Genomic DNA, 15,087 nt, shown 5'->3' with positions numbered 1-15,087 from the left:
GTTTTAAGCAATGTCGAAGCAAAGGCAGTTTGTCGTCATCCATGTATCATACATTGTTGCAACGGCTTGTTAGAAAAGGTTGATCACATTCCTAAATTGTGAGAGACAAATTCATATCTCATACTGATTATCACTTTAATCAGATATTGAGATAACAAAAATTAATGAAAAAGGGATACTGAGACAAGCTCGGAACTCGCTGTAGAGCTGCCAAGCAACCGGGTGCCATTTACCTAGTAATGGAAAGGCGGGGTATAGGTAGGCGCAGGACCTCACCAAGGCTGTATCTAATCATCTGGCTGTTGAAAGGTAGTTCAAGGTAAAAGCTTCATCAAAATATTTAAGAAAATTAAAGAAAATAAAAAAGAGATACATTTTATTCAAGTCTCATTACAAATTCAAGGCACAATTTTAATAGAAATTTATTAAAAACATTTTTTTTTATATTCTGGCTCCTACGTACGTATTAACCAAGCTTTTGTTCTTATCCATTCCAAGATGCTGACGCAGTGGTTCGTGATCTGCCTGCTGGCCATGCCTGTGCTGACGGGTACAGGCCGAAAATGCCCCAAGGAATGTAAATGCGATGTGGATGAAAAAAATCGTCGACAAGTGCTTTGCATTAAAGGTGAGTGGGAAGTTCTGATGTTTTACAATATTAGCGCTATGCTTTATAAAATATGTAATTTATTTTATAACAGGAAAAAAAATTTTAGCACACATTCTTTATTTGGTAAACTTAAAAAACGTATGCACACAAAACCCAATTAAGCGCTTTTTCCTTCCTTGAAAGTAATAATACAATGATGAAGAATGAGAAAGAAGTAAAAACAATCATAAAAACTTCCATTAACAAAAGCTTTATTTAACTTCAAGAAAAAGCTCTCAATTCTTATTTTTAATTCCTTCTCTTTATGCAATCGTACAAACAAAATACGCAATGCACAATGAGAAGCAAGCGAGATATGACCTCCAAAGAAAATCGTCCTCTCAATAGCTTACAAAACAATTGCACTGAAAAGCCTTTATGCCATAACAATTCCAGGAAGAATGCGACGCCCTAATGCATTTAGAGGGTGTCCCAAAATCACGTTTAAATATATCTTGCCTACGAATTCTTGACGTACCTATAGACGAAGCGGACCAAAACGACAATGACTCCTAAGAAAAACTAAAAGAGATTTAAGATGACTGCCCGTGCCATAAGATTAAAATCATTGTGGGTGGATTTAATGTAAAGGCAGTCAAGGAAGGGGTATTCGGTCGTTCAGTCGAAAAATTGAGATTCCACGATGTAGCATCTCGCAGCGGATTGTGGCTGGTTGACTTCGTCGCGGCTCGAAATATGATTATCTGCAGCACCAGGATCCAGCATAAAAAGATAAACCAAGCTACTATCAAATCGATTACGTATTTATCGACGGCAGACATAGTTCAAGTTTACTGTGTGTTCGCACTCTACGAGCTCCAAAGATCGACTCGGATGATTACGTTTTGGCAGCCAAGATACGTACACGCCTTTGTGCAGCAAAGGTGCGTTCAGTGACACAAGGAAAATTTACCGTCGAAAAGGTGCCCACAAGCAGACACCTTGTAATTACTCCACTTTGCTCTCACATATTCTCACTGAGAGTCATTTTCGATCTCACGATATGGCCCAGTGGTAGGGGCATGTTTCTTTCTCATTACGTACCGCAACTGCTTATGCCGTAGGCTTCCAGCGAGCCCGCAAAAACAACTGGTACGCTAATAAATGCCCCGGAATAGAAGAAGGCTGTCTATAGGGCCACTGGCGCTGCAACGCGCTGTATATTGGAGCGTTATCGTGAGGCGAAGAAGGGAGAGACGTCTAATTAGAAGGAAAAAACGGAAAGCGGTACGGCGTGAGTGCAAGGAGCTTCAGATGCTGATTTATAGGAATAATTCCCGAAAGTTCTACAAAAAAAATCCGGCAGATGACGGCTGGTTTCAAGACCGTGGCGGATACTTGCGGGAACGATAATGACGACTGTAGTAAAAGACGTATATAGTGTGCTTGAGTTACTAAAGAGATCCTGCAGAAGGTTGACCATAAGGGAATCGATACTCAACATATTTTCGTCGACTTCAAATCAGCCTTTCACAGAGCGACAAGTAACTTCTTGTATTATAATCTGTCTAAATTTAATCATGCTGGAGAAGATAATTCTACCAGCGGAACTAAGCCATGCGCACAATTATTGGCGTTTGCTGACGATATTGTATGATTTGCTGATCAGATGTGCTGTGAGTTCTGTCTGGGTTGGATGAGCAGGAAAAAAGTGGGTCTTGTGGTAAATGAGGAAAAGATGGAGGACTTCCTTTCATCCATTGCGCCTTTTGACGTATTTAAATCGAGCCTGTGGAAGATTTCGTATATAAAGGAACCAGCATTAACAGCAAACACAATTTCATATAAGAAGTCAAATGGGGAATTATTCTTACCAAAAAGTGCTACTTTGGACTGTGCTGGCACTTGAGAGATAAAGCTCTCTCTCGACGAACAAGAATCATATTAATTTTCTTGATGTATGGGTGATGTCGAAAGACGATTAGATATGGCTCTTGGAGTGATCGAGATATTAGTTCTTTTGAAGATTTATAGTCCTTTCCATGATGCCGATGGCGAATATCCAAGGAAGCATAAAGTTTAGTTTTATAAGTTTTACACAGATATAAAAAAAGTGCAGCGAATAAAAAGGAAACGGCTGCCTATATCATATTATGCAAACGGACGAAGATGCTCCAGCCAGGAGAGTATTTCAGTCGATACCGCAGTTTGGAAGAAGGCGAAGGTGGAGGCCTCCTTTGACCTCCCTTGCTGCTCCCAATTGGCGTCAGCTATAGTTAAGCAGGGATATATACGGTGACTTGTTATGAAACGACCAAATAGCTTTAGCGGTTGAGCGTCAATTAATGATGTAGTAAAAAATCATAAAATTGTGATTTACTTGGCTATTAGCGAAGACCGAATAACCTGGTCGAATTATTTCTTACCTGCAATAAAACTTTGAAATATTTGATTCGTTTACAATATTAATGAAACTGTTAGTATAGAAATTGTATTGTGACGAATACTAGCAACACTGAGGGGTACTATCATCTCTAAGCCGGGATTCAAGGGGTTGTGTAGCGAAATATATAGCTTCTCCAACCCAATTGTCAACCTCACCTTCGAGCGGCGAAACCCGTTTCACTAACAGACGAGGCTTTGACGACCCCAAGCTCCTCATGGAACTTGGTGGTGGTGAGGGAGGGATGGCCTGAAGGTTTAATATGGCCATATAAATAGTTCCCGAGATGGTCGGGCCAGCACCTTAATGGTGCTGTGTTACCGGAGCGTATCGGATCTGTATCCGACGAAGGACCATCACATCGATAACACTCCCCAAAGCCTTCGGGGAGTAACCTAATCGCTACAACAACAACAACAACATCATCTCTAAGCCGATACTGAGCAGTGACTTGTATGCACATAACCAAATTAATCCAGGCATGCTTAACCAACGAAACGATATCATTTCGTTACGATAATCAACGTTAATAAACGAAACGAAGTCATTTCGTTTCATTTATTAACGTTAAGAGTGTCAAATTAATGACTTCGTTTCGTTTATTAACGTTGATTATCGTAACGAAATGATATCGTTTCGTTGTTTAAGCATGCATGAATTAATCATTATGTCCATACAAGCAGCGGTGAGCAACGCACAAACACATGCATATATCTGAGGTACTCCCAAAAGTATGCGTTTATTTGTGCAAGTATCACTCACATATACACGCTCATGGGATATGAGAGAAGGTATAAAATCGTGCATCTGTAGTTATAGCTGAGAAATTTATAGCTGATAACTAACTAGTAAATTCTGGAAATAGAAGCCCCTAGAAATATATCTGCGAGGAAACCGGCGGTAACAGTTGAAGCACGAAAATTCAATTTGATTTAAGCACGCTATCTGTCGAGCAATAGAAGTGTTATTTTGAAAGTAGTCTAATAAAGACCATTTTGCATTATCGAATATTGGAGTTATTTATTCAACAGTTTAGTGATTCCAACGTTAGCAGAAGGTTGCAAATAAGCGGAGTTGCAGTAAATTCGTAACAATATTTTTTATGTGTTTGTTCGCCATGAATCACGCACGTTTTTAGCGCGAGTATTTCAGCGCATTGTTCATCGTTCATTTCACATAAACCCAAAACGTCTCTGCAGTGCTAAATTATGCGCTTACACAAAACTACACTACCATTTTTTTGATAATTTGTCTCCTCATAAACTGTCACCCTATAAAACGAGAAGCGAACGGACATGCTGCTGTAAACATTTACATCAAAACTTTGAATACTAACAAAAATCTGTGCTGTGTTGCATACTCCATCAGCATTAAAAAACACAAACGTCGCAACAAATAATGAAAAATTTGCATAAAAAATCATGAGCGGAAAATGTTGAAAAGGAGAAAAAAATTAATTCAAGGCAACCATAAGGGATATCAAAATTTTAAATCCAAAAATTTGTGAAAATAGCGAAAATCGAAAAAAGTGCATGTTGTATGCATAACAACTTTAGTTTTGCATATTCCAACGCGCTCATAGCACGCACGATGCTAAAGTAAGTATACATATTTAACGCGAAATACATACTAATTGTAAAAGGTGTGGCTCTTGAAGTTCTCATTCTCAGATCTCATCTTAAAAACAGATTAAGCCCAACCGACAACAAGCGAGCTGCGGCAGGTGTTAAAACGTCGGGTTTTTGCTATATTTCATGCGCATACGCTTGAAACAAAGACAAGAGTCTGTGCTTAGAAAGTTTTCATGGTAGAGTTAGATCAAGTGAGCTTGACAATCTACTGACGAGAAACAATATTTCGCTTACGAAGTAATCAATGAATCCAGTTTTCACTAAAAGTTGGCACATTTTTAGCAGAACCTCCCTTAGTTAGTTTGTTGCTATGCTACCAGGCTGATGAGACCGCACGTTCCCCATTAACCAATTACCTAATGAGCCCAATGATTCTCATTTTAACACCGCCTTTAGGTTTGACAGGAAAAAACTGCCAGGATTTGGAACCTCAAGCTCACCAGGGCAGGGCAGTGGCAGAGGAAATGAGTGAATAGCTCCTTAAAACCATCCACACTAAAGCTCCTGCACCTGTCATTGAAGTTAATTCCCTTTCTCTCCGCGTGTCGGCAAAATAACCATATTTAGCAGAGACTCTCTCTTCTCTGGTTGTAGTCAGGCCATATTGCTTGCTGGTTTTGCAGTTATTCGTAGAGTACCAATTGCAAATTGCGGTTTTCTTGAGATATATAAGAGTATCACTCTTTATTGACGAACTTTACGGGTGCACTGTGACTGTGTCAGATGTATCTTAAGATGCTCCGGCCCTTATCAGTTCATCTGTTTTAACATTGGCCCTCTCTGTACCAAGTATCTGTGCTTGGAAGTCACTAGCTGAGTTTTAAAGATGCTGATATATTGCGACTTTTAGCTGTTCAGAGAAAACCCCCGCCCCTGCAACAACAGCGTCAACCATTTTCAACCCGCCGGTGTAGAGTGTGGCTACGCCCACTTTGTAAATTTGTCAGCTACCCTATCAGTTCTTGAGGGAAACCTCACCTTGAATTTTTTGTCAACGTTCCATATTGAACGCAGTTATCACTGTTGTCGCATCCAAAAGAATGAACATTTTCAGGATACCGCTGTGGGCAAACAGCTGGATTCTTTAAATCTTAATTTTGAGCTAGTAGCTGTTGTTGTTGTTATATTAACGATGAAGACACTCCTCGAAAGTTTCGAGGAGGATGCCAATGTTGATGGTCCTTTGCTAGATATAGATCCTGTACGTTCTGGTAACTTCCCTGGAACGATTAATATGACCACATTGTACCTTCTAGGCCATTATACCCCCCACACTTTGTTTCATGAGGAACTTGTGATCGCCAGAGCTTCGCCTGATAAATATTTGTATGAAACATTCATATTGGAAAGGTGATTCCCCTCCCGTAGGTTAGGTAGACAATTTGGTTGCGGAAGCTCTGAAGCCATAAAGCCTGAATTGCGCTTATCAACTTCTTGAGCTTATAGCTGTCAGGCATATATGCAGGACGAATGTCAGCTGAATAAGTCCCGTGAATGCCTCCCTTACCTAGCATTCTGGAATGACAGGTGCACCTTACCAAGTACAGCTCTTCAAGTTTGTATTTCAAGAACAATTGGATGCAGTTTATGGACTAGTCAGATATTTTAAAACCAAAAAAAAAAAAAACACTTTTTTACATATGCGTGATTTTGAAAATAGTTTCGTGAATTCGAATTTTTACTGATTAACAAATTTTTAACAAAAAATAAAATAATTTTTTTCCAATTTGCCATATATTTTATTTATTTTTTGGTAACGCAATTTTCTTCCTTCATTCTTGCTTTCAAAACTGACTTCCTACTTTCAGTTTTTGAAAAAGGACAAAAAAAATAAGCTTCATTCATTTAACTCAGATCTTCCTCAAAATGCACCCTTTATAACGTTGAAAAAATTATAAAAAAAGAATTATTTTGAAATTACTTAAAATGCAAGGATAAGAGAAAAGATAGCGAGTAGAATTTTACACATTGGTAACTTGATAGGTGGTTCGAGGCACAACACATGCAACGCTAGAGCACAAAACAGTATATAAATATGCAAAACCAGCAATAACAAATTTTCAAGGAAGATACAATTGCCGCAATGTTACTACAGCTGATGATGCATTGTTGTTTATGTGCGAGAAGAAATGTGAAAAATTCAAAAATTTAGAAGCGTTTTTTGCGTGTTAAATTTTTATACTCAGCTGAGCAGAGGTCACATAGTATATTAATTTTGTTCGCATAACGGTAATCCCTAACGGCATAAACTAATCGAGATAGATATAGACTTCTATATATCAAAATTATCTGGGCGAAAAACGAAATTCATTTAGCCATGTCCGTCCGTTCGTCCGTCCGTGTGCCCGTTAACACTTGAGTAAGTTTTGAGAAATCTTGATGAAATTTGGTACGTAGGTTCCGGGGCACTTATCCCAGCTCGCTATTTAAAATAAATGAAATCGGACTATAACCACGCCCACTTTTTCAATATCGAAAATTTCGAAAAACTGAAAAAGTGCGATAATTCATTACCAAAGACGGATAAAGCGATTAAACATGGTAGGAGGGTTCAACTCATGACGCGCAATAGAAAATTAGTAAAATTTTGGACAATAGGCGAGGCACCGCCTACTTTTAAAAGAAGGTAATGTAAAAGTTTTGCAAGCTGTAATATGGCAGTGGTTGAAGATATCATGATGAAATTTGGCAGGAACATTACTCTTATTACTATATGTACGCTAACTGAAAGTGAGCAAAATACGATAACGAACACGCCCACTTTACAGTATATAAGTAAATTATGTCAAAATTCAACTCCAGTAGTGATATGGTGCAAAAAAATATAAAAATAAAAGGAAATTTAAAAATGTGCGTGGCTCTGCACTTTTTCACTTAATCTGTCTAGAATACTATTAATGCTACAAGTCGAACAAAAATTTACCAATCCTTGTAAAATTTATTAGGAGCATAGACTCTGCGACGGTAACTGTTTTCTGTAAAAATGGACAAAATCGATTGAATCCACGACCAGTTTTTATACACAGTCGACCGTCTGTCCTTCTGCTCGGCCGTTAACATAATAACTTGAGCAAAAATCGATATATCTTTACTAAACTTAGTTCACGTACTTACCTGAACTCACTTTATATTGATATAAAAAATGGCCGAAATCCGACTATGACCACGCCCACTTTTTCGATATCGAAAATTACGAAAAATGAAAAGATTGCCAATATTCTATAATAATAAACAAGTAAGGAAGGCTAAGTTCGGGTGTAACCGAACATTACATACTCAGTTGAGAGCTATGGAGACAAAATAAGGAAAATCACCATGTAGAAAATGAACCTAGGGTAACCCTGGAATGTGGTTGTATGGCATGTGTATCAAATGGAAGGTATTAAAGAGTATTTTAAGAGAGAGTAGGCCATAGTTCTATGGATGGACGCCATTTAGGGATATCGCCATAAAGGTGGACCAGGGCTGACTCTAGAATGTGTTTGTACGATATGGGTATCAAATGAAAGGTGATAATGAGTATTTTAAAAGGGAATGGGCTTTAGTTCTATAGGTGAACGCCTTTTCGAGAAATCGCCATAAAGGTGGACCAGGGGTGACTCTAGAATATGTTTGTACGATATGGGTATCAAATGAAAGCTGTTAATGAGTATTTTGAAAGGGAGTGATCCTTAGTTCCATAGGTGGACGCCGTTTCGATATATCGCCATAAAGGTGGACCAGGGGTGTCTCTAGTTGTACGATATGGGAATCAAATGAAAGGTGTTACTGAGCATTTTAAGAGGGAGTGGGCATTAGGTCTATAGGTGGACGCCTTTTCGAAATGTCGCCATTAGGGTGGGCCAGGGGTGACTCTAGAATGTGTTTGTACGATATGGGTATCAAACGAAAGGTGTTACTGAGCATTTTAAGAGGGAGTGGGCATTAGGTCTATAGGTGGACGCCTTTTCGAGATATCGCCATTAGGGTGGGCCAGGGGTAACTCTAGAATGTTTGTAAGATATGGGTATCAAACGAAAGGTGTTACTGAGCATTTTAAGAGGGAGTGGGCATTAGGTCTATAGGTGGACGCCTTTTCGAGATATCGCCATTAGGGTGGGCCAGGGGTGACTCTAGAATGTTTTTGAACGATATGGGTATCAAATTAAAGGTGGTAATGAGTATTTTAAAAGGGAGTAATCCTTAGTTCTGTAGGTGGACGCCTTTTCGAGATATCGCCATAAAGGTGGACCAAGGGTGACTCTATAATGTTTGTACGATATGGGTATCAAATGAAAGGTGTTACTGAGCATTTTAAGAGGGAGTGGGCATTAGGTCTATAGGTGGACGCCTTTTCGAGATATCGCCATTAGGGTGGGCCAGGGGTGACTCTTGAATGTTTGTACGATATGGGTATCAAACGAAAGGTGTTACTGATCATTTTAAGAGGGAGTGGGTATTAGGTCTATAGGTGGACGCCTTTTCGAGATATCGCCATTAGGGTGGGCCAGGGTGACTCTAGAATGTGTTTGTACGATATGGGTATCAAATGAAAGGTGGTAATGAGTATTTTCAAAGGGAGTAATCCTTAGTTCTATAGGTGGACGCCTTTTCGATATATCGCCATAAAGGTGGACCAAGGGTGACTCTAGAATGTTTGTACGATATGGGTATCAAACGAAAGGTGTTACTGAGCCTTTTAAGAGGGAGTGGGCATTAGGTCTATAGGTGGACGCCTTTTCGAGATATCGCCATTAGGGTGGGCCAGGGGTGACTCTAGAATGTTTGAACGATATGGGTATCAAACGAAAGGTGTTACTGAGTATTTTGAGAGGGAGTGGGCATTAGGACTATAGGTGGACGCCTTTTCGAGATATCGCCATTAGGGTGGGCAAGGGGTGACTCTAGAATGTTTGTACGATATGGGTATCAAACGAAAGGTGTTACTGAGCATTTTAAGAGGGAGTGGACATTAGGTATATAGGTGGACGCCTTTTCGAGATATCGCCATTAGGGTGGGCCAGGGGTGACTCTAGAATGTTTGTACGATATGGGTATCAAACGAAAGGTGTTACTGAGCATTTTAAGAGGGAGTGGGCATTAGGTCTATAGGTGGACACGTTTTCGAGATATCGCCATTAGGGTGGGCCAGGGTGACTCTAGAATGTGTTTGTACGATATGGATATCAAATTAAAAGTATTAATGAGGGTTTTAAAAGCGAGTGGCCCTTAGATGTATATGTGAAGGCGTTCTCGCGATATCGACCAAAATGTGGACCAGCTGATCCAGAAAATCATCTGTCGGGTACTGCTAATTTATTTATATATGCAATACCACTAACAGTATTCCTGCCAAGATTCGAAGGGCTGTTGATTTCGCCTTGTAGAACTTTTTCATTTTCTTCTACTTAATATGGTAGGTGTCACACCCATTTTACAAAGTTTTTTCCAAAGTTATATTTTGCGTCAATAAACCAATCCAGTTACCATATTGCATCCCTTTTTTCGTAGTTGGTATAGAATTAAGGCATTTTTTTAATTTTACGTAACTTTCGATATCGATAAAGTGGGCGTGGTTATGGTCGGATTTCGGCCATTTTTTATACCAAGATAAAGTGAGTCCAGGTAAGTACGTGGGCTAAGTTTAGTAAAGATATATCGGTTTTTGCTCAAGTTATTGTGTTAACGGCCGAGCGGAAGGACAAACGGTGGACTGTGTATAAAAACTGGGCGTGGCTTCCACCGATTTCGCCCATTTTCACAGAGAACAGTTACCGTTACAGAATCTATGCTCCTACCAAATTTGAGAAGGATTGGTAAATTTTTGTTCGACTTATGGCATTAAAAGTATTCTAGACAAACTAAATGAAAATGGGCGGAGCCTCGCCCATTTTGAAATTTTCTTTTATTTTTGTATTTTGTTGCATCATATCATTACTGGAGTTGAATTTTGACTTAATTTACTTATATACTGTAAAGATATTAAATTTTTTGTTAAAATTTGAATTAAAAAAATTTTTTTTTTAAAAAGTGGGCGTGTTCTTCATTCAATTTTGCTAATTTTTATTTAGCACATATATAGTAATAGTAGTAACGTTCCTGCCAAATTTCTTCATGATATCTTCAACGACTGCCAAATTACAGCTTGCAAAACTTTTAAATTACCTTCTTGTAAAAGTGGGCGGTGCCACGCCCATTGTCCAAAATCTTACTAATTTTCTATTCTGCGTCATAACGTCAACCCATCTACCAAGTTTCATCGCTTTAACCGCCTTTGGCAATGAATTATCGCATTTTTTCGGTTTTTCGAAATTTTCGATATCGAAAAAGTGGGCGTGGTTATAGTCCGATATCGTTCATTTTAAATAGCGATCTGAGATGAGTGCTCAGGAACCTACATACCAAATTTCATCAAGATATCTCAAAATTTACTCAAGTTATCGTGTTAACGGACGGACGGACGGACGGACATGGCTCAATCAAATTTTTTTTCGATCCTGATTATTTCGATATATGGAAGTCTATATCTATCTCGATTCCTTTATATATGTATAACCAACCGTTATCCAATCAAACTTAATATACTCTGTGAGCTCTGCTCAACTGAGTATAAAAAAGGATGAAACATGGTAATTGGATTGGTTTATTTATGCAAGATATAACTTTAGAAAAACTTTGTAAAATGGGTGTGACACCTACCATATTAAGTAGAAGTAAATGAAAAAGTTCTGCAGGGCGAAATCAAAAGCCCTTGGAATGATGATGGTCTGGGTCACCCTGGTCCACATTTTGGTCGATATCTCGAAAACGCCTTCACATATACAACTACCACCACTCCCTTTTAAAACCCTCATTAACACCTTTGATTTGATAACCATATCTTACAAACACATTCTATAGTGACCCCTGGTCCACCTTTATGGCGATATTCCGAAATGGCTTCCACCTATAGAACTATGGCCCACTCCCTTTTAAAATACTCTTTAATATCTTCCATTTGATACCCATGTCATACAAACACATTCCGGGGTTACCCTAGGTTCATTTTCCTACTTGGTGATTTTCCCATATTTCGTCTCAAAAACTCTCAGCTGAGTATGTAATGTTCGTTTACACCCGAACTTAACCTTCCTTACTTGTTTTTTCAATTTTTCATCAGGGTCGCTTCTTTTTACTTGTTCTTTATGCTTCTCTGTGTAAAACCTCACTAATGCACTGACTTCTAAATTAATATGCATGCAAAATTTGCAACATAACATGGCACGAACTGGCAACTTGAGGATTTTTGTGCATATTTTCAAGTTAAGCAGAGTAAACTTATTTGAATATTAAAGCAAAAAAGAGTACAGAATATTTGAAAGATTTTGGGAGTGAAAAGTGAGAAGGTTAAAATTTTATTAGTAGGAAAAGTTTTGTATCTACAAAATTTATTTAGTCGTATTCGCTTGTTAGTAACTTTTTAAATGAAATCTGTAAAATAGTATAAATAATAATCAGCAAAATATTAGTCTAATAAACCAGACGGCAGGCCAGCATTCGCGCTCTTATACCTAAACACATTACCACAACGCCAAAAAAGTGAAAGAATCCATCAAATATGTGAAGAAATCCAAAGCAATATTCCCGCTTATGAACACCTTAGAAACCAAGGGCTCAGTTATATCTTATCTCTGCTTCAAAAATGTAAAATGCCGAGAGTGGTACCGCTACTAGTTAAAGACTTGGAAACCAGCTCAGAAATGGACACTATAATTATTCGATATATCACCTTTCGCCAGTAGCTAAGTTATTTAAGCCATCCTGCTCCATTATTTCACTACAAAGCTGTGGCTTTTCAACCATTATCATGACTGTCGAAAATAACTTGACACGGCACTGCGCTAAAACCCCTTAATACTCAAATTAATTGCGGATTAAACCAAGAATATGACAATACAACCAAATTAGTTTAAACCTATCATTTGACACAGTCAATCATGGCATGTTACTGCAAGACATATAAGGTACCCCCATTCCATCTAGACTCAAAAAGTGGACAGCAATTTATTTGAAAGATCGGCAAACATCGGTTCAGTTTAGCATTCAGACCAAGAAGAACTAAACAAGTTGTATACCAACCTGATGTTCTAACACCAATTTTGTATATTACCACAATGACCACAGGTCCTAGCGCTTCCATGAGTGAGATTTGCTTTAAAATTAACAACTATCTCCCTAGTCTTTCGACCAAGTTCTAGGCGACTTTATTCACGGCGATTAAGCAAATGTTGAAACTATTGCATACTTACGTCGATGGCATTACCTTACCGAGTATTCGACATCCAAAACTATAGGCCTGAATTTGATAATGTCTCACATTTCCAAAAGACTGCAGTCGTAGCTGTTATTTCATGCAGGCCGTAAGCACCACGAAGAGATCCAATACACATGTAGTCAGTGAGTATAAAAAGGCTTTCAGCCTGATTCACCAAGAGTCGGTAAAATCTATTCATCATCAAGGCAAATGAAGGAAAGGAAAGTCACAGAAAGAAAATATGAGACCACAAGAAATTCAGAAATCGTTCTGAAACTGGTGCCAAATACGGGACTGGAACCAAAGCCGAATTTAAAACCTGAACCAAAATCCTAGAGAAAATGGAGCAGAAACCAGATCAATGTTAGAAATTAAAAACAGAACCGCAGCTAGAGACAAAAACGAATCCAAAAAAGCAACTGAGTTCGGAACGATAACTAAAATCGAAACTGATATCAAAACTCGAACTAAAAGAAAAAGCGAAATCAGAGCCAAATTCGAAACCAAATCTGGACAAAAATCGGAACCTAAACTAGAACTTACTCTGAAGTGAGAGCGGAACCAAAACCGATCTGACTTTAGAAGCGGAACTGACCCCGAAACCAGAACCGAGCAGGAAGTGAATCAGAAACTAAACCCGGAAGCAAAAACAGACCTAAACAGGAAACGAAAATAGATCGAAGTCGGAATTGGATCCGAGGCTGGAAGTGAAAAAAGATAGGAACCAAGCTCAGACCAAAAACCTGGACACGAAAAAAGGACCGAAACCAGAATTTTCTCGGGTTCAAGGGCAGCCCTAAAACTATGCCCGGACTACAACCAAAATCAGAATCAAAATACCGTCCGAAACTGGAACCTAAACCAATTTGAAATCAAGACCGTAACTGAATCCCGAAGTGAAAACGTAGCAAACACCAGAACGAATCTGAATTTGAGATCGAAACCGGACCAATGGTGGAACCAAAACCGAACTCAAAACTCGAGCCGAGACCGAAAATGAAGCTAATAATGCAAACGATACCAATGTCAAATCCAAATGCTGGTCCGATTAACTGAAATCTACTCTGATTTCAACGAAGTCAACGAAGAATATTTCACACACATAACCAGCAGCTTGAAGTGAAGAGATTATTTCACATACACATATGTATTCAGCAGATAAAAGCGAAGAAAAAAGAGAAACAATCACACATCTTGTTATCATCAGCTAAGAGCAGAAGCTGTTACTCACACATACACATGCATACAGCTAGAAGGAAAACGTAAATTACAGATATATATATGTATATAGCTATATGTATATAGCTAAATAACTAAGTACAAGATGCAACTGTTCCAGAAGACATGTTCATGAAAAGTCTAGACCTTAGGAGAAATAGGTGAACGAGGCTAACTGAGAGTATAAAAGCAGCGCGGTGCAAGCGATAATGAATCAGGTTTATTTAAACACGCTATTAGTGAATTACGCGATAATTGTGAAGTACTATACCCAAAGTATATCTAAATAAAGAGCGTTTTGCTATATTAAATATTTGAGTTACATATTTATTCGACAGTTCAGAGATTCGAATGTTAACAGAAGCTGCAAAATAATAATGAATTCCCCAAAATTCGTTAAAATATAAACCCTTTTGCACGGTGTTATCACATATTATAAGAGATTTAGGTTAGATTGAACTGACCGGTCAATAAAGACCTTATATAAAATGAATGTATCCATAAGGTTACCAGAATTTTTTTCACGACCAAACCGAAAAGCCAGAACTAGTTACTAGGACTAACGTTATAAAATATTTTTGTCCTCTTGGCGAATACAAAAAGTTTTCAAGAACCTAGGTGAATAGTTTCCTCGATATTTGGCAACTCTACTGCCCACAGTAGCTGGAGCACTGATATGGCCAGCACAATACACGAAAAAAGACCTTCCTAAACCATTACTTCCTGCAGCTCGTTCTTTTTACGTCTGCTGTTACTGACGGATAAGCATGTGACGGCAGACGGCAGTGTCTAGATAATATCCCCATTGTGAGCCTTAAGTTTTCTCTCTTTAGAGATATACATAAGTAACGTTTTCAGTTTAGCTTCTTAGGATTTACGCATGATCCGCACTGCTTTCCACGCCCTTCCTGCTTTATGAATTATATGCAACTCT

The 15,087-nt window shown here is 38.5% G+C and overlaps 1 protein-coding gene across 1 annotated transcript in view; it reads left to right on the top strand.

Moving 5' to 3' along the window:
• The first annotated feature begins 498 nt into the window (after positions 1-498).
• rdo (reduced ocelli) overlaps positions 499-15,087 on the top strand; it is a 104,662-nt gene continuing 90,073 nt past the window's right edge. Inside the window, exon 1 of the mRNA XM_067769878.1 lies at positions 499-628. Within this exon, the coding sequence (XP_067625979.1) occupies positions 499-628 (130 nt within the window). The remainder of the gene's footprint in view (positions 629-15,087) is intronic.

Source organism: Eurosta solidaginis, chromosome 2, assembly GCF_040869045.1.
Source record: "Eurosta solidaginis isolate ZX-2024a chromosome 2, ASM4086904v1, whole genome shotgun sequence".
In the NCBI taxonomy this organism is placed as follows: Eukaryota; Metazoa; Arthropoda; class Insecta; order Diptera; family Tephritidae; genus Eurosta; species Eurosta solidaginis.
This window is presented reverse-complemented; position numbering and strand designations above follow the sequence as displayed.